General features: G+C 52.8%; 1 protein-coding gene across 1 annotated transcript; it reads left to right on the plus strand.

The window, feature by feature from the left end:
- The first annotated feature begins 9,427 nt into the window (after positions 1–9,427).
- On the plus strand, positions 9,428–18,830 carry NAGPA (N-acetylglucosamine-1-phosphodiester alpha-N-acetylglucosaminidase). Its single transcript, XM_031658499.1, has 10 exons — positions 9,428–9,561; positions 9,659–10,114; positions 11,497–11,636; positions 13,220–13,328; positions 14,686–14,814; positions 15,517–15,722; positions 15,809–15,856; positions 16,319–16,420; positions 16,501–16,564; positions 18,008–18,830. The coding sequence occupies exons 1-10, from the start codon at positions 9,476–9,478 to the stop codon at positions 18,213–18,215; spliced, it is 1,548 nt and encodes a 515-aa protein (XP_031514359.1). The 5' UTR covers positions 9,428–9,475; the 3' UTR covers positions 18,216–18,830.
- The last annotated feature ends 6,131 nt before the right edge of the window (positions 18,831–24,961 follow it).

Genomic DNA, 24,961 nt, shown 5'->3' on the forward strand with positions numbered 1-24,961 from the left:
CAAGCCATCTTCCCATCTCGCCTCCTGAGTAGCTGGGACAACAGATGTGTGCCACCATGCCAAGCTAATTTTTAAATTTTTTGTAGAGATGGGGTCTCATCATATGGACCTGGCTGGTCTCGAACTCCCAGCCTCAAGCGATCCTCTTGCCTTGTCCTCCCAAAGTGAGGGATTACAGGCATGGGCCACTGCACCCAGCCACAAATTCTAAAAAGCCCCATAAACTGGTATCTTAAAGGCTATTTGTTCAGGTATCAAATATGGTATCTTTCCTAGTGGGAGAAGGAAGGGTCTTGGAAAAGAAGAGCTCAGGTCATGAGCCAGAACTCAAGAGATGACCATGAAAGGCAGCACATACTCATTTTCACATCCTGAGCACAAAACTCTGCCATATCATTACACTGCCTCACGTGACCACCATGTCATTTTACAAAACACAGTATAGCGTAGCAGTTGATGGAGGGGTTCTGTGGCCAGGCTGCCTGAATTCAAGTCCCAGCTGTGTGTGTCCTTGAGCAAAGTCACCAACTTCTCTGGGACTCAGTTTTCTCATCAGTAAAACTGGGATAATAATAACCCCCACCTTGGTGGGGCACAGTGGCTCGCCCCTATAATCCCAGCACTTTGGGAGGCTGAGGTGGGAGGATCACCTGGATCCAGAAGCTGGAGACCAGCCTGGGCAACATAACGAGACACCTCCCCACAAACCCTCACCGGGTACAACAGTGAACACCTGTAGTCCCAGCTACTCAGGAGGCTGACAGGGAGGATCACTTGAGCCCAGGAGTTCAAGGCTGCAGTGAGCTATGATTGCGCCACTGCACTCCAGCCTGGGCAACAGAGTGGGAGTCAAAAAAAAAAAAAAAAAAAAAAAAAAAACCCAGCCCCTACCTCAATGTCACCTCCACTGCTGTGAGTATTGTGTTTGTAGAATACTGGGAACAGTGCTCATAACATACTAAGTGCCAAGTAAATATTACCTGCTGCCTCAAGGGATGATGTCACATTAACTGGGGGCTCCTCCGGAACTGCCAGAAGAGGCCGCTGCCTTGTCATCGGTTCTCTCATTCCCAGCTTACAGCTCTTCCCTTAAGCTCTGACTCAGTGTAACTATATCTGAATGTGTTCCCTGGAGCTCTGACACTAATTTAGCAAGAAAACCTTCTGGAACGTTATTACGGGTTCTGGGACCGTCTGTGGTGCTGATGGCACAGCCTCCATGCCTTACACTCTGGGGTAGAAAAACCAGCTGAAAACCCGGTCCTGGGGCTGCAAACCTCTTTACATGCATTGTCCTGCTTTACCTCAAGGTGGAAAATCGCCGCGAATCATCCTCATGTGGCAACTGAATCATATGTGAGCATCTGAATTAAAATATCCCTGGCTGCTTCTGTGCCCAGCTGAGCAGCCCAGGTGGTAGTGGGGGGCATGGTTCCTCTCGATCTTTCCTTTAGGAGATAGGCTCCCTTGACCTGATCCTCTGCTGCGGTCCTCTGAATGCCTTCCCATGATCACTCTTAAGTTGCCAGGCCTCGAGGAACATCCCTGGATTCTGCTGACTCGCTTTCTGGAGATTGCTGTTTTCTTGGGGGAACCAAGGACCAGAATGTCATACCCACCTGGCACTCCGTGAACTTTAAGGATTTCTTTCACATTGTCTTGCAAACAAAAGTTTTCCGAAACAGGCACACAACCCTGAGAGAAGTCGGCTGCACGTAAACAAATCGGGGGAATTATGCTCCACCTCTGTGCTTCCTGAATTGGGGATGGAGTCCTCACGGGGGCCTGACACTGGTTCATTTCAGAAGGCTTCAGTTACCAAACCAGGCAGAGGGTGAAATGGCTGTAGCGGAAAGCGGAGCGTTATCAGTCACTTTCAAGGAAAGGGAATCCTTGGCTCACGCCTATAATCCCGGCACTCCTGAACTGTGAGACCATAAATTTCTGTGGTTTAAGCCTCCCAGTCGATGGTACCTCGCTACAGCAGCCCCAGAAACGAATGCAGCACCTGCCTCAACAAGCTGTTTCCAGTCTCAGCAACAAGGTCCCTGCAGCCCAGGCACACCCGTGGGGAAGCAGATAACCTGTCCTGATGACCCGGTCACAGCCTGGTCCTCTATTTAAAGGACTGATGTGAAACCAAAAATTAAAAAGAACTTTCTCAAGGCGGGCGGATCACTTGAGGCCAGGAGTTCAAGACCAGCCTGGCTAACATGGTGAAACCCCATTTCTACTGAAAATATAAAAATTAGCCAGGTGTGGTGGCTCTTGTCTGTAATCCCAGCTACTCAGGAGACTAAGGCAGGAGAATAGCTTGCACCTTGGAGGCAGAGATTGCACTGAGCCAAGATCACACCACTGCACTCCAGCCTGGGTGACAGAGGAAGACTCCATCTCAAAAAGCAAACACAAATAAACAAAAAAAAGACTTTCTCAGGAGCAAGTCACAGCCAAACTGTAGTCCAAAAGCTCCCAGGAATGTATCCACTCAACAGATACACCGAGCCCACACGGAGCTCACGTCCCTTGCAAGGCTCTCCTGTCTTTCCAAATACTTTTCCCCTGACATCCACGTAACTCACACTCCACCTTGCCCCAGTCTCTGCTCAAATGCCCTCTCATATGACCAGGCACGGTGGCTCACACCTGGAATCCCAGTACTTCGGGAGACCAAGGTGGGTGGATTGCTTGAGCTCAGGATTTGGAGACCAGCCTGGGCAACATGACAAAATTCCATCTCCACAAAAAATCACAAAAATCAGCTGGGCATGGTGACCTGTGCCTGTGGTCCCAGCTACTTGGGAGGCTGAGGCGGGAGGATCACTTGAGTCTTGGGAGGTTGAGGCTGCAGTGAGCTATGATCATGCCATTGCATCCTAGCCTGGCTGACAGTGCGAGAACCTGTCTCAAAAGAAAAAAGAGGGAACCCTCCAAAGGGCTTGAAACAAAACTTGAGGTCAAGACAAGGAGCACCCCACAAATGAGAGTCATTGGTTCTCCTCGTTGGAGCAGAACAGCTTCTGACAGCCTCCTGTTCAAGTAGCAAAGAGAGCGGAAAAACCAGTCACAGGCAGATTGTTTGGAGTGGGTGGGGGGAAGACAGGGAGAGAAGGAGGCTTGGGACTTGAAGTTAAATGAGAGAGGGATGGAAAAGCAGGTCCCCCAGCACAAACCCCACCTCAGGGCTTCATCAAGGCCTTCTTTCCTTGCCCTCCAAATATACAGCCCGAGAGAGAGGCCCTCATTGGTGGGAGCACCCGGCCCACGGTGGCTCTATGTGCCCCTGCCACAATCCTTGGTCAATCCTTGCATTCCTTCCAGCTCCCGGCTCAAGGTATACAATCCCACCATGAACGAGTAATTCTATTAAGTCATCATGTTCTTAAAGTTTTTCCTTTTTTTTTTTTTTTTTTGAGACAGGGTCTCACTCTGTCACCCAGGCTGGGGTACAGTGGCATGATCTCAGATCACTACAACCTCCACCTCCTGGGTCCAAGCGGTTCTCCTGCCTCAGCCTCTTGAGTAGCTGGGATTACAGGCACACGCCACCACACCCAGCTAATTTTTGTATTTTTAGTAGAGAAGGGGTTTCCCCATGTTGGCCAGGCTGGTCTCGAACTCTTGACCTCAGGTGATCCGCCCGCCTTGGTCTCCCAAATTGCTGAGTCAGCAAACAGGCATGAGCCAGCATGCCTGGTTGAAAGTGTTTCCTCTTAAGTCGTAAATACACACAGGAAAAGGAATGAGTTAAGACTTTCTCTGTCATGTCACTGTAGTGTGAAGCAGTTGTGAGAACAGTGTCTGCAGAACCGTTGCTTGGAATGAGGTCTGAGAGAGCAAGAGAGGGTGGGGAAGGGATTGGTGAGAGCTGGGGCAAGTTCAAGCCATCCTTTCATACCTCCTTCCCCACTCCCGTCTCTCAAAGGCTAAGCCTCTGGCCCCCATCGCCCACCAGAGCCAGGAAGACTGACTTGGGCAATGTCCCCCCAGTATCCCTGGTTTTTCCAGGTTTACACCTCTTCTCTTTCTCATTTTTTATTTCCATAGATTTTTGGGGAACAGGTGGTATTTGGTTACGTGAGCGGTGATTTGAGAGATTTTGGTACACCCATCACCTGAGCAGTATAGGCTGAAACCAATTTGTAGTGTTTTATCCCTCACCTCCTTCCCACTCTTTCCCACCCGAGTCCCCAAATTTCATTGTAACTTTTTTTCTTTTTTTTTTTTTTTTTTTTTGAGGCCGGAGTGCAGTAGCAGGCGATCTCGGCTCACTGCAACCTCTGCCTCCTGGGTTCCAGTGATTCTTGTGCTGAGGCCTCCTGAGTACCTGGGGATTACAGGCACGTACCACCACGCCTGGCTGATTTTGGGGTTTGTTTGTTTGTTGTTTGTTTGAGACAGAGTCTTGCTCTGTCCCCAGGCTGGAGTGCAGTGGTGTGATCTGGGCTCACTGAAACCTCCGCCTCCTGGGTTCAGGCAATTCTCCTGCCTCAGCCTCCCGAGTAGCTGTAACTACAGGTGCACACCGCCACACCTAGCTAATTTTTTGTGCTTTAGTAGAGACGGGGTTTCACTGTATTGCCCAGACTAGCCTCGAACTCCTGAACTCAGGCAATCCACCCGACTGAGCCTCCCAAAGTGCTGGGATTACAGGCGCCTGCCACCGCGCCCAGCCTAATTTTTGTATTTTTAATAGACACGGCGTTCGCCAAACCGGTCTCGAACTCCTGACTTCAGGTGATCCACCAACCTCGGCTTCCCAAAATGCTGGGTTACAGAAGTGTGAGCCACAGCACCCGGCCCCATTGTATCATTCTTATGCCTTTGCATCCTCATAGTTTGGCTCCCACTTATAAGTGAGAACATACGATGTTTGGCCTTCCATTCCTGAGTTACTTCACTTAGAATAATAGTCTCCAATCCCATCCAGGTGGTTGTGAATGCCATTAATTCATTTCTTTTTATGGCTGAGTAGTATTCCATCATATAGATATGATGTTTATCCACTCGTTGATCGATGGGCATTTGGGCTGGCTCCACATTTTTGCAATTGAGAATCTGCCCCCACCCCAAATCTGGTTAAATTTGATTTGTCCCTTAAGATTCCCTGAGGCTGGCCGGGTGCAGTGGCTCACACCTGTAATCCCAGCACTTTGGGAGGCCAAGGCAGGCGGATCACGAGGTCAAGAGATCGAGACCATCCTGGCCAACCAACATGGTGAAACCCCATCTCTACTAAAATACAAACATTAACTGAGCGTAGTGGCGCACACCTGTAGTCCCAGCTACTCAGGAGGCTGAGGCAGGAGGATTGCTTGAGCCGAAGAAGTCGAGGCTGCAGTGAGCCATGATTGCACCACTGTACTCCAGCCTGGGCAAGAGAACGAGATCCTGTCTCTAAATAATAGAACTACATGACAGAACTTTTTTGGGTGATTAAAAAAAAATTCTAAAACTGGATAATGGTGATGCTGGAATATCAATGTATATTCACTAAAAATCATTGCATTGTACACTTAAAGCAGGAGAATTTTACAGTATGTAAATTATATATTAATAAAGTTTTTTAAAAACCTTCCAGTGGCTTACTATTTCACTTTGGCTGAAATCCACACCCATTTCCCTGGATCCCTGCATGTAGGATCTGGCCTTGGCCTGGCCCTCCCACCTCAACCCTGCTTACCACCTCCACCCCCTCTCCCATGGCCCTCCTCTCCCACCAGGTGGACCTTCCTGCTGCACCTGCCAAGCTGTTTCCCACCTCAGGCTCTGGCCCTGATGTGCCCACAGTTGCACCTTCTTTTCTTCCCTTCAAATCAGTCTAAATGGGCTTGGAGAGGCTTCCCTGCCACACCTGCAACATCCTTCGCTCGGAGTCCCGCCCTTTGCTTCTCGCATTCATCACGTAACTGTTTCATGTCTGTTTCCCCCTGAAAATCTAAGCTCCGTGAAGGCAGGGATCATCAGCAATGGAGCATATACGAGGTGCTCAGCCTGTTGAACACACAAATGATGGTGGAACTCAGATGAGGATGCTAAGAGGGGACAAAAGTATTCCAGGCTGAAAAACAAAAAAGAAAACCCTTGGCTTTGTTAGCAGCTGTGGCGAGAACTGTGGATATGGGCTGCTCTGTTCAAATGCAGAATTTCTGTGGCACCCATTATGTGCTTAGAAAAACTTGGCAAAGGAGTCGCAAGCCTCAAAGTAGGGAGAAAACGGAAGTCAGAACTTGCCAAAGACTGCCTGTTCCTGCAACTCCTAACGGAGGCAGAAAAAAGAGCGCTTCCAGAGGCAGGGAGTAGGCGTCAGGCCTGGGTTCCTCTGCTGGTTATTTTTAGCGGCCCAATGCAAAGATCAGAAAGATATACTCCCTTCACATCAATATATTTGCGTCAGGCCAGGTCATTTAAGCCTCTGGGAAGAGCAATCATTTTGTACGTGGTTAAAGAAAGTGAACTAGGAGCGTCAGAGCTGCTCCTAGGACCCCTTTGAGGTCCCTGAATTGTATTAGTTTCCAAAAGCACGGCATCAGTATGACCATGTTCTCTGTCAAAGTTCAAGAGTCTGTCCCACGCCTCTCTCCTAGCTCTTGGTGGCTGTTAGCAATCTTTGCATTCTTTGACTTATGACTGCATCACTCCAATCTCTGCCTGTGTTCATATGACCTTTCCTCCATGTCTATTTGTCTCTTTTACAAGAACACCAGTCAGATTGGATTCAGGGCCCACCCTACTCCAGTATGACCTCATCTTAACTAATTACATCTGCAAAGACCCGATTTCCAAATACGTTCACATTCTGAGGTTCTGGTAAGGACATGAGTTTGGGGGGGACACTCTCTGAATTCAGTAACCCTCACCGTCCACTGGCTCAAAGGAGCAGTGGCTCGAAGAGCGGCCTGAGATCAAGCACAGAAGTGCTGACTGCGGATGAAAAGGGGCTGGCCTGGCCCCTATACCTGTGTCCCCCCATACCTGTGGTAGTGAGGGAGAAGGAAAAGAAAAATCCGTTGGGGAAAATTCCCACCTCCGAAGTGGCCTGCCTGAAAAGTCATAGCAACTGGCAAAAATAAAACAATCTGGGAAAAAACTCAAGCTGCACCTGCACACAGAGAAGCAAACAGGGTCCAGCGCGAAAGCCCTCTGTTCTTTGTATAGTCAGCAGGCTCCCGGGAAAGTTTCCTCCCCTTTTCAGGCATATACACGGTGGGCTCCACGGAAACTGGCACGGGGAGGAGGGGGCCTTACCTAAAACAAACCCACAGTTACACAAGAGAAGCAGCAATTTGCACTTGCCTCGAGACATACCCACAGCTGCATAAGATAAGGGGAGCTGCACAGGCAGCTTTACTGATAAGAAGTTACTAAGTTTGGCCAGGCGCGGTAGCTCAAGCCTGTAATCCCAGCACTTTGGGAGGCTGAGGCAGGTGGATCACAAGGTCAGGAGATCGAGACCATCCTGGCTAACACGGTGAAACCCCGTCTCCACTAAAAAAAATACAAAAAACTAGCCGGGCGAGGTGGCGGGCGCCTGTAGTCCCAGCTACTCGGGAACCTGAGGCAGGAGAATGGCGTGAACCTGGGGGGCTGAGCTTACAGTGAGCCGAGATCGTGCCACTGCACTCCAGCCTGGGGCACAGAGCAAGATTCCGTCTCAAAAAAAAAAAAAAAAAAAGTTACTAAGTTTTACCGGGAGGAGAGCAGTGTCTTATAGAAGTTTTTTGCGGCCAGGCACAGTGGCTCATGCTTGTAATCCCGGCACTTTGGGAGGCCAAGGGAGGCGGATCACCTGAGGTCAGGAGTTTGAGACCAGCCTGGCCAACATGGTAAAACTTCGTCTCTACCCAAAATGCAAAAATCAGCCGGGCATGGTGGCACATGTCTGTAATCCCAGCTACTCGAGAGGCTGAGGCAGGAGAATCGTTTGAACCAAAGAGGCGGGGTTGTGGAGGCTGCAGTGAGCCAAGATCGCACCACTGCACTCCAGCCTGGGCGACAAGAGCAAAGCCCTGTCTTTAAAAAAAAAAAAAAAAAGCTTTTCGCATTCAGCTGTAACCCAGCAATCCCCTCGGACTCCCCTCTCCACTGCGGAGACCTTTCTTCTTTCCCTTATTAAACGTTCACTCCAACCCCACCCTTGTGTCCACACTCCTTAGTTTTCTTGGAGGTAGGACAAAGAACCCCTGGTACTAGTTCAGACAAGTAGAAACTGCTACATTAAGGTGCATTGGCAAGACTGCAACAGTATCAAGCCAACTAGACTTGCTGTGGCTCCTGGAGTGGCCCATGCACTGCACTGGCACCAAGACACCACCCAACCCTGGACACTGTACTGGGACAAGAGGCCTGAAGAGACGAATCCTCTCAAAGGGAGCTTGAAGCACATGCTACAAAATAAACTGGCTTTTTTTTTTTTTTTTTTTTTTTTGAGACGAAGTCTCGCTCTGTCGCCCAGGCTGGAGTGCAGTAGTGTGATCTCCACTCACTGCAAGCTCTGCCTCCCGGGTTTACGCCATTCTCCTGCCTCAGCCTCCCGAGTAGCTGGGACTACAGGCGCCCGCCACCTCGCCTGGCTAGCTTTTTGTATTTTTTAGTAGAGACGGGGTTTCACCGTGTTAGCCAGGGTGGTCTCGATCTCCTGACCTAGTGATCCGCCCGTCTCGGCCTCCCAAAGTGCTGGGATTACAGGCTTGAGCCACCGAGCCCGGCCTAAACTGGCTTCTATACTCAGGGTCAGCTTCATGGCCTCACTCAGAAGGTCCCTGGCTTGCTGTAACCATTCGCTCTGACCATCTTGAAATTCTTAATAGTTTTCTGGATTTTTTTAGCAAGTGTCCCCACGTTTTCATTTTGCACTGAGTCACACAAATTATGTAGCTGGGCTGTCTTCAAAAATGCCAAGGTCGCAAAAGGCAAAAGGCTGAGAAGTCTTCCAGATTAAGAGATCAAAGTGACATGACAACTAAAAGCAACTCCTGGATTACAGGGTCAGGGGCAGCCAAAAAGGAAACAAATAAAGAAGAAAACAAAAAAGACATTAGAGGGACAATTGAACGTTAGCTGTGGATAAGATCACAGAACTGTGTCAGTGGGGGTTGTCGTAATGAGATTTGCCCTGGGGTTAAAAAAAAAGCCCTTGTTCTTAGTAGATGCATAGTGAGGTATGGGGTAAAGGATTATGATGTCTGCAATTTGGTTGCAATTGGTTCAGGAAAAAAAAACGAAGTACAAACGATTGCGTAAATCAGGCAAGCCTAAACAACTGCTAAACAAGAATAAAAGTTCTACGAGAGTTCTTTATGCGCCCCTAGTAACTTCCTGTAGATTTGAGATAACATGGAGATAAAAAGTTACCATCACTAGCACCGGCCGACTCCCCGGAAGAGCACAGGTAATTTAGTCCAAGCTAAAAGCGGCCAGCCCGGGACTTGAGTCACGTGAGGCCAGCCCACGTGACCCGAGGCCCCGGTCCAACATGGCGGCCTCCACGGGTCGTTGGCTTCTCCTCCGGCTTGCGCTACTCGGCTTCCTCTGGGAAGCGTCCGGCGGCCTCGACTCGGGGTGAGTGCAGCTCCCGGGGCGAGCCTGGTTCGGGGGCCCCCCGTCCTCCGAGCTCACGAGGACAGCCCCCCAAACTCACGGCCGCCCGTCCCCGCAGGGCCTCCCGCGACGACGACCTCCTGCTGCCCTATCCACGCGCGCGCGCGCGCCTCCCCCGGGACTGCACACGGGTGCGCGCCGGCCGCCGCGAGCACGAGAGTTGGCCTCCGCCCCCCGCGACCCCCGGCGCCGGCGGTCTGGCCGTGCGCACCTTCGTGTCGCACTTCAGGGACCGCGCGGTGACCGGCCACCTGACGCGGGCCGTTGCGCCCCTGCTCACCTTCTCGGTGCTGGAGCCCGGTGGGCCCGGCGGCTGCGCGGCGAGACGACGCGCCACCGTGGAGGAGACTGCGCGGGCTGCCGGCTGCCGCGTCGCCCAGAACGGCGGCTTCTTCCGCATGAACACGGGCGAGTGCCTGGGGAATGTGGTGAGCGACGAGCGGCGGGTGAGCAGCTCCGGGGGGCTGCAGAACGCGCAGTTCGGGATCCGCCGCGACGGGACCCTGGTCATCGGGTGAGGAGGCAGGGAGCCCCGTGCTGTCGAGGGCAGAGGGGCTGAGATTTGGGTTGTAGCCGTGCCTCCGTGTTCAAGTCATTTAACCAAGCTGAGCCTCTGTTTCCTCATCTGCAGAATGGGCGTAGGAATCGCTTCTTTGCAGAGTTTATTCATCATTCAGTGTCATTGAGCACTTGCTTGTATCAGGCAATGTGCTGCGCCCTGGTGAGATAACCGTGAACAACACAGTCTTTGCATTAACAGACCTCCCCCATTACTAGAAAAATCAACAAAAGCCGGGTAAATATCTAACATACATTCTGATTGCTGTGTGTGCAGCCAAGCAACCAACGGGGTGAAGCGGTTGTAAATACAGTGTTGATTTTAGGGAGGGTGATCTGGAACAGGCCTCTCCAAGGTGACCTTTGAGTTGAAACTTGAAGATTACTCACTAAGTCAAAGACAGAACTGGAGGAAGGGAGGAAAGCATTTCAGTCCAAAGGAACCCCGAGCACAAAGGTCGGAGGCTCAGGGGGGCTTGTGTGTGAGAGGGACTGAAAAAGGAGTGGGGTGTCAGAAACATCAACTCATCAAGACTGATGATTTTGTGGGGTTGTTTTTTTCTTTTGAGACAGTCTTGCTCTGTCGCCCAGGCTGGAGTGCAGTGGCACCATCTTGGCTCACTGCAACCTCCGCCTCCTGGGTTCAAGCGATTCTTCTGCCTCCGCCTCTGGAATAGCTGGGACTATAGGCGTGTACCACCACGCCCAGCCAATTTTTGTATTTTTAGTAGAGACGGGGTTTCACCATATTGGCGGGGCTGGTCTCAAACTCCTGACCTCAAGTGATCCGCCTGCCTCGGCCTCCCAAAGTGCTGAGATGACAGGTGTGAGCCACCACGCTCTGCCAAGACTGATGGTTTGAATTATTTAAAATTGAGTCTCAAAAAAAAAAACAAAAAACAAAAAAATTATTTGGTGATGTTAAAGCTTGTTCTGATCCTGAGTAGGACCAGGTGAGAGAAATCAGTGGAGAAACGAGGAACCCAATGAAGAGGCCATAACAGGGATCAGGTGGTAGTTGGGCTGGGCATGGCCTGGAGATTGAGGGCCATGGATGGATTTGAGATCTGTTGGCGGATGGTCATTTCTATTAAATGAAACTTAGACTGTTCGCAAAGGTGCATGGGGATCCTATTGTTAGAACCCTGTCCGGCTTCAGCTCTGACAACAGGGAGATTTCCTAGGGCCATTAAGTTGTCTCAGCTACACTCAGGTCCCAGCAGGTTCCTGGGGCAGGAGGGGGAATCTAGCAGCCAGGTTGGGGCAGCCAGGGAGAAACAGCCTGACTCTGCAGTTGCTCCTGCTGGTGAGTGAGCTTCCCACCTTCCCCGGATCCAGGTACCTGTCTGAGGAGGAGGTGCTGGACACTGAGAACCCATTTGTGCAGCTGCTGAGTGGGGTCGTGTGGCTGATTCGTAATGGAAGCATCTACATCAACGAGAGCCAAGCCACAGAGTGCGACGAGACACAGGAGACAGGTTGGATGGGGAGGCTGTTGACAACAGCCGTCTTGAAAACCAGGACCAGTGGGCTGGGCGGAGCTGTTCTTAAGTCTTTCAAGTATTGAGCAGCTACTTTGTGCCCAGCACTACTCTGGGTACTGGGGATTCATGGGGATGAAGATAGGCTTATATTCAATATATAAGACAGAAAATAGTTATAGAATGTGCTGAAAAGAATTGGTAAGTGCTCAGAAACAAAAATAAAGTTGGGGGAAAGGGGAGAGATGGGGACAGGAGCCATGGGTACAGGAAGAGAATAGTGAAGAGAAAAAAATCTTCATGGACCTGCAGCATCGGCGTGGCCCAGGAGCTCGTTCCAAAGCCCCACCCACCTCAGACCTGCAGAGTCAGAGGCGGCCCAAGCATCTGTGTTTTAACAGCCTCCGTACTGGTTCTGACCAACACTCAAGGTTGAGAACCACTGGGATGCGGAGTACTGGGGTGGGGACAGGATACCATGGCCCTGATGTGGGCATGGGCTGTTTTTATAGAGTGGGCAGTAAGCTAGGTGTGGTGGCTAATACCTGTAATCCCAGCACTTTGGGAGGCCAAGGCAGGAGGATTGCTTAAGCCCAGGAGTTCAAGACCTGCCTAGGCAACATAGTGAGACCTATCTCTACAAAAAGAAACACAAAAATTAGCCAGGCATGGTGGTGTGTGCCAGCTACTTGGGAGGCTGAAGCAAGAGAATTGCTTGAACCTGGGAGGCGGAGGTTGCAGTGAGCCGAGATCCCGCCACTGCACTCCAGCCTGGGCAAGGCAGTGAGACTCTGTCTCAAAAAAAAAAAAAGAGTGGGCTGTCAAGGAAGGCCTCACTAACGAGGTGATCTGACGAAGGAGCAAGCTAGAGAAAAGCGCAGTTCTCAGCCAGAGGGAACAGGAAGTGCAAAGTGGCTGCAGGGTGGTGAGGGGACACCCAGGAGCTGAGGCAGGAGGAGGAAGAGGCTGGGGAGGGCATGCTGGCCTTTTGGATCTTGTTCTAAGAACAGGGGAAACCATGGCCGGGTGCGGTGGCTCAAGCCTGTAATCCCAGCACTTTGGGAGGCCAAGACGGGCAGATCACGAGGTCAGGAGATCGAGACCATCCTGGCTAACACGGTGAAACCCCGTCTCTACTAAAAATACAAAACACTAGCCGGGTGAGGTGGCGGGCGCCTGTAGTCCCAGCTACTCAGGAGGCTGAGGCAGGAGAATGGTGTGAACCCGGAAGGCGGAGCTTGCAATGAGCTGAGATCCGGCCACTGCACTCCAGCCTGGGCGACAGAGTGAGACTTGGTCTCAAAAAATAAATAAATAAATAAAAATAAATAAAAGAACAGGGGAAAGCATTAGAGGGTCTTCACCTGGAGGCTGGCATAGCTTGGTTTACCTGCAAGAAGAGCCCCCCGGCTGTCCTGGGGAGACTGGGATATGCAGAGGGGAGGTAGGGAGATGAGCCAGGAGGCTGCTGTGCTTCCCAGGAAAGTGGTGGGTAGCTCAGACCAGTGGGAAGTGGAGTTAGGCAAGAAGCAGGAGGCCTCCCAAGGGGCCGGTGATCAGCCAGGCTGCTTCTCCTTCAGGTTCCTTTAGCAAATTTGTGAATGTGATATCAGCCAGGACGGCCATTGGCCACGACCGGAAAGGGCAGCTGGTGCTCTTTCATGCGGACGGCCAAACGGAGCAGCGTGGGTGAGTCCTGGGCGCTGAGGCCCCCTGGCTGGGGCTCAGTCCTGCTGGGAGGAACGTTGACCCAATGACAGCCGCCCTCTGATTCTGCCTGCTTTCTGGGATGTTCACACCTATCTGACTCCCCCTTCCAGGGCCCCCCCGCCTACCCTCCCACAGGATGAGGGTCCTGAGATCTTTCCCGATTCCAAGTACTCATCATCTCCAGCTTAAGGCCTCACCTTTCCTGAACCCTAGTTAGGATACAAGGAAATGGTCACAAAGTTAGCAGGGAGAAGACCTTGGTTCCAACCTCAGCTCAGCCATCCTGTGCCGTAGACAAGTCACTCAGCCTCCCTGAGCCGCATTTCTATCCCCTATAAAGAGAGAGTATTGGTTTGCTCTGGCTGCGTAACTAGCCCAAATTTAGCAACACTCAACAGGGAATGTTCTTTTGTTTGTTTCTTTGAGGCAGGGTCTTACTCCGTCGCCCAGGCTGGAGTGCAGTGGTGCAGTCTCAGCTCACTGCAACCTCTACCTCTCGGGTTCAGGTGATCCTCCCACCTCAGCCTCCCGAGTAGCTGGGATTACAGGCACCCGCCACCACGCCCGGCTACTTTTTATATTTTTAGTAGAGATGGGGGTTTCATCATGTTGGCCAGGCTGGTCTCGAACTCCTGACCTAAGGTGATCCATCTACCTCAGCCTTCCAAAGTGCTGGAATTGCAGACGTGAGTCACTGCACCTGGCTAATTTTTATATTTTTAGTAGACACAGGATTTTATCATGTTGGCCAGGCTGGTCCACTTGGAATGTTCTATGTTCAGGGTATTCCATGGACAAAACCAAGATGCTGGTCAGGCAGGGCAGTCTGATCTGGAAAGAATCCTCTTGTTTAGGTTATTGGCAGAATCCACGTCCCCTCAGCTGTGAGACTCAGGTCTTAGTTTCCCTGCTGGCCGCAGTCTGGGGCCTCAGCTCCGTCAAGCTGCCCAGGTTCCTTCCCACATGTGTCCCCTCCCCCAGTTGTCCAGCCCACCCTCTCATCCCCCTCGTATTTCAAACCTCACTTCCTTTTCTGCCACCAGCCAAAGAAGGTCCTCTGTGTTGAACGGCTCCTGTGATTCCAGTGGCCCCACCCACATCCTCCAGGCCGTTTCCCCTCCCTTAAGGATGCCTGTGCCATTTAACAGCGCAGGCATGGGTGTGATCTCACATGTTCACAGCTTCTGGGGGCTAGGACGAGACATGCTTGAGGATGGGGGCTGCTTAGAACTGTGCCTGCACCGTGGGCGTGCCGCTGCGCACCGCGGAAGGAAAAGGAGTTAAATCGGAAACGATGGTGGGCGCTGAGCCTGAACAGTGCCACTTTGTGCCGCAGCATCAACCTGTGGGAAATGGCGGAGTTCCTGCTGAAACAGGACGTGGTCAACGCCATCAATCTGGATGGGGGTGGCTCTGCCACCTTCGTGCTCAATGGGACCTTGGCCAGTTACCCGTCAGATCACTGGTAAGCACGTGAAAGACGCCATCATGAGGGCTGAAGTCCAGGTCTGCCCCAGCCTGTCTCATTCAGCCAATATTGAGTGCCTGCTGTGTGCCAGGCTCTGGGGGTTCAAGAGTGAGCAGAAATTGCTACAGTCCCTCCCCTAGGATGCCAGTACTACCCCGGCCTAGGAACGGGTCAGTCGGCCAACAAAGACCTCCCTGAGGATAACAGAATAAGAACTGAGATTTGAAGGAGGTGGTAGCGGGGTGGGGGTGGGAGACCCTTCAGGGCAGAGGGCACCATGTGTGAAAGGCCCAGGGCTGGAAGGGATTGTAGGAAGCAGAGGAACCTATAAAAGGCTGGAGAGGGGCCGGGCACAGGGGCTCTCGCCTGGAATCCCAGTGCTTTGGGAGGCCGAGGTGGGAGGATCACTTGAGCCCAAGAGTTCAAGACCAGCCTGGGCAACATAGCGAGACCCCATCTCTACAAAGAATAAAAAAGATTAGCTGAGCGTGATGGTGCACATCTTATGGTTACAGCTGCTCAGGAGGTTCAGGTGGAAGGATTGCAATACCTCACCTCAGAAATAAATAGATAGACCCCATCTCATAGGTAGGGAGGCAGAAAGACGAGAATGGAGAGAGGGGCGGTGGGGGCTGCCCTGGAGGGAGTTGAAGGGCCGTCTGGGCGTGGCCTCTCCTCACACATCACATCCCTCTACAGCCAGGACAACATGTGGCGCTGTCCCCGCCAAGTGTCCACCGTGGTGTGTGTGCACGAACCCCGCTGCCAGCCACCTGACTGCCACGGCCATGGGACCTGCGTGGACGGGCACTGCCAGTGCACCGGGCACTTCTGGCGGGGTCCCAGCTGCGGCGAGCTGGATTGTGGCCCCTCTAACTGCAGCCAGCACGGGCTGTGCACAGAGAGTGAGTGGGGGTTCTGGGGAGGGGTCTCTGCCCGGCCCTGCCTTGCCCTGGGCCCTCACCTGGCCTCCCCGGTCTTATCTCGGTAGCTGGCTGCCGCTGTGATGCCGGCTGGACCGGGTCCAACTGCAGTGAAGGTAGGAGCTGCCACGCCACTGGCGGGTGGGGAGACGGTGGCCCCAACAGCCCCCACTGCTCCTCTGCTGCCTCTGTCCCCACCTTCTGGTCTGAGAACAGCTTGCCTCTTGTCTTCTGCCCCTGCCTCACCTGCAAATCACTGCATGATTCCCTGTGGCTGCTGCAGCCCATTCCACAAAGGGCTCGGCTAAAACAAGGATCCTGGGCTCTGGCTCCAGTGCCCAGCTTAAATCCGGGATGGTCTCCTCTTGAGATCCTAACTGAAGTGCCTCTGCAGAGATTCTGCTTCCAAATAAGGTCACATTCAGGGGCTAGCCCAGGGCGGGCAGGGGTGCTTCGCCTTTAGCCCAGCTCTGTACACATGGGGCAGGGCAGGTATCCTGTACTGTGAAGAAAGGCTCTGACATTGGAGGCCCCAACCTCTGTCCTCTCTCCTCCCTTCTCCCATCTCCTTTCCATAGAGTGTCCACTTGGCTGGCACGGGCCGGGCTGCCAGAGGCCTTGTGAGTGTGAGCACCATTGTCCCTGTGACCCCAAGACTGCCAACTGCAGCGTCTCCGGAGGTACCTGCCCCTCCAAGGGGAGGGGGTATGGGCAGACGCTCCTGCTCCGGCCCCTTCAGCCTGTCTCTGGTATGTTACAGTAAAGCAGTGTCTCCAGCCATCTGAAGCCACCCTGAGGGCGGGAGAACTCTCCTTTTTCACCAGGTAGGTGCTTCTGTGGGAGGTGGGGCCAAGGTGGGAAGAATCCCCCTTCTCTCCCGCACCCTTCCCCTGTGTGGTCCATCTCCACCCTTGTCCCCTGCCAGCTCCCTGCCTTAGAGGAAGGGGAACCAGCTCTCCCCACTCTCTGCTTTGGGGACCCTGGAGCAGAGCCCAGGGCCTCTGAGTGCCCAGCCTCTATTGTCAGCATCCGCCTTGGAGCTCAGAATGCAAACTGGGCTAGATGAGATCCCAGGGTGGGGGCAGGGGGTTTCCTCATTCTGTCACCCAGGCGGAAGTGCTGTGGTGCAGTCAGCTCACTGCGATCCTCCCGCCTCAGCTTCCCAAGTAGCTAGGACAACAGGCACATACCCCCACACCCAGCTAATTTTATTTTTTACTGCTTTTTTAGAGATAGGATCTCACTGTGTTGCACAGACGAGGTGTACAGTCCTGGGCTCAAGTGATCCTCTCAGCTTGGCCTCCCAGCCCCCATGCCCAGCCTCCAGTTGTGTTTTATTTGGCTTACACAATTTTTAAAAATTTAAAATATATTAGCAGCATCTGAAAAGCAGTAACATTCACGTTTTTAAACTTTTTTTTTTTGGAGACAAAGTCTCACTCTGTTACCCAGGCTGGAGTGCAGTGGTGTAATCTCAGGTCACCACAACCTCCACCTCCTGGGTTCAGGCGATTCTTCTGCCTCAGTCTCCTGAGTAGCTGGAATTACAGGTGCCCAGCTAATTTTCATATTTTTAGTAGAGACGGGATTTCACCATGTTGGCCAGGCTGGTCTTGAACTCCTGACTTCAAGTGATCCACCCATCTCAGCCTCCCAAAGTGCTGGGATTCCAGGCGTGAGCACCACGCCCAGCCTTAAAAACTTTTTTAGTGGCTTCTCTTAAAATATGAGGCCAGGCGTAGTGGCTCACACCTGTAATCCTAGCACTTTGGGAGGCCGAGGCGGGTAGATCACTTGAGGTCAGGAGTTCAAGACCAGCCTGGCCAACATGGTGAAACCTGGTCTCTACTGAAAATATGAAAATTAGCCGGGCATGGTCATTCGAGCCTGTAGTCCTAGCTGCTCGGGAGGCTGAGGCAGGGGAATCGTTTGAACCCAGGAGGCGGAGCTTGCAGTGAGCCGAGATCGCGCCACTGCGCTCCAGCCTGGGCGACAGAATGAGACTCTACCTCAAAAAAAAAAAAATCAGGAGATGGGGTAGCACGGACCTGCACTGCATGTCATGACTGCCTCTGCTGTTCCCTACACATGTCTTAAATGTTGCCCCATCCCCACCTAGTCCATTTTGCTCAAAACATTCCCTGTGTGGTCCCTGGAGGCACCCGATTGAGTGCTGTCTCTACTGGGTAAAGGAAGCCCCTCCAGTGCTCCCACAGCCCCGAGTCCACCCAGCAGTCCCCCACTTGGGGCTTCTCTCCTGTCTGCAGGACCACCTGGCTAGCCCTCACCCTGGCGCTGGCCTTCCTCCTGCTGCTCAGCATCGCCGCGAACCTGTCCTTGCTCCTGTCCAGAGCAGAGAGGAACCGGCGCCTGCGTGGGGACTATGCATACCACCCGCTGCAGGAGATGAACGGGGAGCTTCTGGCCGTAGAGAAGGAGCAGCCAGGGGGCGCCCACAACCCCTTCAAGGACTGAAGCCTCCAGCTGCCCCGGGTGGCACGTCCCGAAAGCTTGTTTCCCCATCGTCTGGCTTCTGCAGGGGAAATTTCAAGGCCACTGGCGTGGACCATGTGGGTGTCCTCAGCCCCTGTGGGGCAGCCAAGTTCCTGATAGCACTTGTGCCTCAGCCCCTCACCTGGCCACCCGCCAGGGCACCTGTGACCCTAGCAATACCACGCTCCCTGGAAAGACTCAGCCGCCTGCTTCCTGCCTGCCTGTGTCTGCTGCCGAGAAGCCTGTGTCCCCGGGAGGGCTGCTGCACTGCCAAAGAGTCTCCCACCTCCTGGGGAAGGGGCTGCCAATGAACCAAGCCTGGTGACCACATCGTGACAAAACAGCACATCCCGGCCAGCACCCCTGGCTGGGGTGGGTTAAACGGACGAGCCTGCCTTCCGCGCTGTGACACAGCACCCCTTTCCTACAGACCTCATCACAGGATTTGCCAACTAGAATTCGATTTCCTGTCATAGGAAACTGCTTGGAAGAAGGGCGGGGGATGAAATCATGTTTACAGACCTATTTTGTCATCCTGCTGCCAAAAGTTTTTTTAATCACTTGAATAAATTGATATAATAAAAGGAGCCACCAGGTGGTGTCTGGATTCTGAATCATGGACTTCAGGGCGCTGCTAGGGCTTAGCAGGTGTAGCTTATCCCGAAACAGGTCACAGCGGTGTCCCGGAGCCAAGTCTCGTTCCCTGCTTGTTTAATCCAGTGCTTTTCAAACTTTAATATGCACAGGTCACGAGGAGATCTTGTTAAAATGCAGATTTGGGCCTGGGGTGAGGCAAGCAACTCTGCATTTCCAACAAGCTTGCAGGCGATGCTGATGCTTCAGGTCCCCAGACCACACTTCTTGTCTTTCTTAGAAACGGGGTCGCCGGGCGCGGTGGCTCAAGCCTGTAATCCCAGCACTTTGGGAGGCCGAGACGGGCGGATCACGAGGTCAGGAGATCGAGACCATCCTGGCTAACGCGGTGAAACCCCGTCTCTACTAAAAAAAATATAAAAAACTAGCCGGGCGCGGTGGCCGGCGCCTGTAGTCCCAGCTACTCGGGAGGCTGAGGCAGGAGAATGGCGTAAACCCGGGAGGCGGAGCTTGCAGTGAGCTGAGATCCAGCCACTGCACTCCAGCCTGGGCGACAGAGCGAGACTCCGTCTCAAAAAAAAAAAAAGAAACGGGGTCTTGCTCTGTTGCCCTGGCTGGAGTGTAATGGCACTATCTCGGCTCACTGCAACCTTGACCTCCTGGGCTCAAGTGATTCTCCCACCTCAGCCTCAAGTAGCTAGGACTATAGGCACATGCCACCACGCCCAGCTAATTTTTAAAAATCTTTTGCGGAGAACGGGTCTCACTGTGTTGCCCAGGCTCCTGGCCTCAAGTGAACCTCCTGCCTTTTCCTCCCAAAGTGCTGAGATGACAGGTTCGAGCCACCGCGCCCAGCCCCCGACCATACTTTGAATGACCAGGGCTCAGTTTTTCCTCACAGTATTTTTATAGAATTCAAATTAGTTACCCATGTGTAAAAGTCAAGAGATTTAAAAATAAATAAATAAGGGCCGGGTGCAGTGGCTCACGCGTGTAATCTCAGCACTTTGGGAGGCGGAGGCGGGTGGATCAGCTGAGGTCGGGAGTTCGAGACCAGCCCGGCCAACATGGCAAAACCCCGTCTCTACTAAAAATACAAAAATGAGGCTTGGTGGTGGGAGCCTGTAATCCCAGTTACTCAGGAGGCTGAGGCAGGAGAATTGCTTGAACCCAGGAGGTGGAGGTTGCAGTGAGCCAAGATCACACCACCGCACTCCAGCCTGGACGACAGAGCGAGACTCCATCTCAAAAAAAAAACATCCAGAGATTAACAAAAATTCCAGATTGCTGGTTTCTCTTTAAAGATCTGGCAGCTCCGGTGGACACTTGCACAAGTCACCAGGCCAGCCCAGATTCGGGGGAAGGGAAACGGGCTCTGCCTCTTTAGGAGGAGCTGCAAAGTCAGGTACCTTAGTCACTGAGGCGTATTCCGAAAAGCGGCTCCCAAGCCTGGCTGCAGATCCTGGAATCTACAGGGATCACTCTCAGTCTGAGGCCATGGCCACCGTGATGGCCGTGATGGCCATCCTGAAATGACCCTTAGCCTGAGAACCATGACCTCTGAGGGGACATCTCTGTCCTCTGTTGTGCCGGCAGCTGAGTTGGAAAAAAGACATTACTGTGCACTGGAATCCAGTGGAATCCAGGCCCAGAGGCAGCAGTACCTGAAGAGGGCCTGTCACAGCAGGTTAGAGGGGTCCCAGGTCAGGTGACAAACATGCTGAGTGGTGTGAGTCCTGTGGCCCCTGGAATTTTTTTTTTTTTAGAGTCTCACTCTGTCCCCCAGGCTGGAGTGCAATGGTGCAACCTCGGCTCACTGCAAGCTCCGCCTCCTGGGTTCAAGCGTTTCTCATGTCTTAGCCTCCCGAATGCTGGGATTTCAGGCATGCACCACCATGCCCGGCTAATTTTTGTATTTTTAGTTGAGGTGGGGTTTCACCACGTTGGCCAGGCTGGTCTCGAACTCTTGGCCTCAAGTGATCCACCCGCCTGGGCCTCCCAAAGTGCTGGGATTACAGGCGTGAGCCTCTAATTTCTTTTTTTTTTTTTTTGAGACCAAGTCTCGCTCTGTCGCCCAGGCTGGAGTGCAGTGGCCGGATCTCAGCTCACTGCAAGCTCCGCCTCCCGGGTTTACGCCATTCTCCTGCCTCAGCCTCCCGAGTAGCCGCCACCACGCCCGGCTAGTTTTTTTTTTTGTATTTTTTTAGCAGAGACGGGGTTTCACCGTGTTAGCCAGGATGGTCTCGATCTCCTGACCTCGTGATCCACCCGTCTCGGCCTCCCAAAGTGCTGGGATTACAGGCTTGAGCCACCACGTACGGCCTCTAATTTCTTTTTCATTTGTCATCATGATATTGATTTTCTTTGCCTGGCCAACATCCAGTCTGTCTTCTAGTAACAGTCCTGTCTTAGGCTGGGATTCCCCAGACCCGGAAACTAAGACAAGGAGGTGAAAGCAAGTAGTTTATTGGGGAGGTGGCCCCAGGAAGCACTGTTAGAGGACAGGGAGGGAAGGCAGCCTGTGCAGGGTGCAGGAGTGAGTAGGTCTATACTGTGGGCAACAGGGGCTCAATCCTGCTGGGGGCCTCTGGGAGAGTTGGGAGAACAGGTCTCGGTTGTACCTTTCAAGGGCGAGGAAGCTGGCATATTAGCCAACACCCATTCATCATTGGTTGAGGGCTGCTCCTGGGGGTTGACTCCCTGGCAGTGCCAGCCTGCCCTACCCAGAGACCGAGCGTGCCCTGGCAACCACAGGGAGCTATGGGAAAGTTGCAGCATCTTGCAACATGAAGTCTTCCATGGTAATGAGAGTGCCCAGGGAGGTGGCCACTTCTGCCTCCCGCTCCGTGTCCTATCTAAGGTCTGCAGTCCAAAATCTAAATGCCTGAGCCCCAAAATGTGCCTCTCCTATAATAGTACAAGTGTCACACATTTGGGGTTGCCGGAGACCCCACAACCCAGGAGTCCTGGCTGTGAGCCTCTAGCGTGTTGCTTTCAGGGTAGTACCTCTCCCCCATTCTCCATCCAGGTAGTTTGGGTGGCACTGTCTTCTCACCCCAAGTTGCAGGTGGGCCTCAGAGATGGGTCCAGAGTTAGGCACTGGCCCCGGGTCAGCCAGTCAGAGTCCACCCTGGAACTTCTGCTGCAGATGAAAGAAGAAACTCTCTCTGCTGGGACTAACTTCTCAGGTTAGACACAAGGGAGGCACAAGGTGGGCCCAAGGTGGGCCACAAGGAGGAGGAGTGGAAACCAACTCTTCTCCAACGTGGAGAAGACCTAATTGGAACCAAGAGATGGAGCGGGTGAGCCGGTGTGGAAAAGGACTAAACTCAGGGTGGAGGAGGAGACATGATTTGAATGCCTGGATCCAGCTGTACCTGAAGTGAGATCATTCTTGGACTTCCCAATTACATGAACCCATAAATTCCCATTTTTTGCTTGAGGCAATTTGTATTGGGTTTAGGGGTCTCCTGCAACCCAAAATGTGTGACACTTGTATTGTTACAGGAGAGGCACATCTGGGGGCTCAGGCATTTAGATTTTGGACTACAGACCTCGGATAGGACACGGAGCAGGAGGCAGAAGTGTCTGAGATTCCAGTACCTACCTATGGTGGTGGTGGGGACACAAATATACAAGAGCTAAAGTCATCAAGCTGCAGGCGAGCTGGCTGGGGATGCATGAGCTCCAATCCTGGCAGTGCAAGGGTCTCCCCTGCTCCGATCCCAGCAACGCAAGGGTCCCCTCCCCCACCCACAGTAGTGACTCAAGACCCCCAGGCACAGGCCCGGGAGTCTTGGACTGCAGACTGAAGACTCTGCAGCCCAACTGGGAACCCTGAGAGTTCCACGCGCTGGGCCGTCGCCATGGTGACACGTCTCAGCTGCTGGGGTGCTCTGCACAGAACTTTAGTGTTGAGAAAGACCCCAGAAAGGTTCTCGTCCTGCTGTCAATGGGTGGGCTTTCAAAGACTCTTTGGGGTCCCACAGCGAACGCCATTCGTGTGTGTGTCCTGAGTTTTCACGGGATTCTCCGAGGAGTCTGTGTCTGAAAAATCAAATTCTGGCTCAGAGGTTTCAAATTGTGCTTTTTGCCAGCTTGGGCAACATGGCCCCGCCGCTACAAAAATACAAAAATTAGGCACGGTGGCGCACACCTGTGGTTCCAGCTACTTGAGGCTGAGGTAGGAGGGTTGCTTGAGCCCAGGAGGTTGAGGCTACAGTGAACCATGATCGCGCCACCGCACTCCAACCTGGGTGACAGAGTGAGACCCTGTCTCAAAAGAAAAATGTGATTTTTGGGAACCCACATGCCTCCAAAATGCCTTGGTGGGGGGCTGAGCACCAAGGGAGACAGGGAAGTGAAAGGGAGAAGTTGGCAGCCACAGCCTCTGACATCCCTGAAGGCCCTGGCTCCCTTCCTCCCAGGCCCTGCCCCAGCTCCCACGGCAGCTGCTTGCGTCCAGCCTGGCTCCGCAGAGGTCCCAGGGGTCTGTGACCTGATCCCTGAAGAACTGATCCCAGAGGCAGCCTCTGGGCCACAGGGAGCCATGGGCATGTTTGGCCTGCTCTGGGTCCAGGCCCCAGGAGGTCTCCAGGGAAGCGCTGTGGCTGAGACAGGTGTCAGCAGGGCCCCGCAGCTCAGGCCTGATCCCAGCTCCCGCCCACGCTCCGGAGCTCCGTCTTCCCCCACAGGGCTGTTCTTTCTCACCCGCCGCACCCACGAGTCAGCTGGCTGTTCCTTTGAAACCCGCCACCCACAGTTCCAGAGAAATCCACGGAAGAGTCACCGCCAAAGAACACACGCAAGTGCGAGCTGCCTCCCCTCCCCTGATGAGCTGTGCTGGGCAGGGCTGGGGAGCAGAAGCTAGGTGGACAGATGACCCTCGTGCCATCACACGAAACACCACACCGGCTCTGCTCTCACAAGTGACAACCCCAGCCACCAGCTCCAAAACGAGGAAGGCTTTTCAGAGTCCCAGGATCTGTGTGGCAGCCAGCTCCACGCTCCGTGCCCTGAGAAAGCTCACGGGAAGGACAGGTGGCACCCTGGACAGGGCCCATCACAGCCTTCTGACGTCAGGATTGTGGCTGTCTTGGGATGCAGCTCTCCAGGACACGAGGTCTGGCACTTTGGTAAAACCCCAGCGGGAGGGCAGAGTAGCCCAGGAGAGATGGACGCCAGGGCCCTCACTTTTACCTGGGTACCTGGCCGGTAAAATTCCAGCAGTGCTGGGTGGGCCCCAGAGATTTTCACATCTGTTTAATGCAGATATAACTGTGTATCTGGTTATCTATTGTATGCATACATAGTAAGTTGAGTTGCATGCCCCAAAATTCATGTCCATCTAGAACCTTAAAATGTGACCTCGCTTGGAAATAGGAAATAAGAGCCTTTGCAGGTGTAATTAGTTAAGGATCTCAAGATGTTACACTGGACTTAGGATGGGTCCTAAATCCAATGACTGCTGTCCCTACAAGAAGAGGAAACACAGAGAGAGAGGAAGGCCATATGATGATGGAGGCAGAGACTGGAGTGATGTGACCACAAGCCACGAGGTGCCACTAGACACTGGAAGAGGCAAAGAAGGGTCCTCCCCTACAGCCTTCAGAGGGAGCAGGGCCCTGCCTCCACGTTGATTCCGGACTTGCAGCCTCCAGAACATTCCTGTTGTTTTAAGCTAAGAAGCGTGTGATAATTTGTCACAGTGACCCTAGGAAACTGATACAGTATATTTCTGCTTTATATATAAAAATTGATAAAAATTGTAATCCTCCTTCACATCGCCCAATAACCAATCTTGAGATCCTTAACTAATTATATCTGCAAAAACCTTATTTCCAAATGAGGTCACATTCTAAGGTTCTAGGTGGACATGAATTTGGGGACAGGCTATCCAATCCATTACATATGCATACAATATATGTAATACGCAGTTATACCTGTATTAAACAGATATGCAGCCCCTTGGGGGTGATGTCACTCCTGTTTCAAATGCTGTAAAGCAAGGGTGTCCAATCTTTTGGCTTCCCTGGGCCACATTGAAACAAGAAGAATTGTCTTGGGCCACACATAAAATACACTAATGATAGCTGATGAGCTGAAAAGACAAAGACACACACACACACAAACAC

This window comes from Papio anubis, chromosome 18 (genome assembly GCF_008728515.1).
Source record: "Papio anubis isolate 15944 chromosome 18, Panubis1.0, whole genome shotgun sequence".
Classification (NCBI taxonomy): domain Eukaryota; kingdom Metazoa; phylum Chordata; class Mammalia; order Primates; family Cercopithecidae; genus Papio; species Papio anubis.

Bases quoted from the DNA above. Each gene is read 5' to 3' on its own strand.
- NAGPA (XM_031658499.1), top strand. From the start codon at position 9,476: ATGGCGGCCTCCACGGGTCGTTGGCTTCTCCTCCGGCTTGCGCTACTC. The intron at 10,115-11,496 runs GTGAGGAGGCAG...CCCCGGATCCAG, and splicing joins GACGGGACCCTGGTCATCGG to GTACCTGTCTGAGGAGGAGG. The intron at 14,815-15,516 runs GTAAGCACGTGA...ATCCCTCTACAG, and splicing joins AGTTACCCGTCAGATCACTG to CCAGGACAACATGTGGCGCT.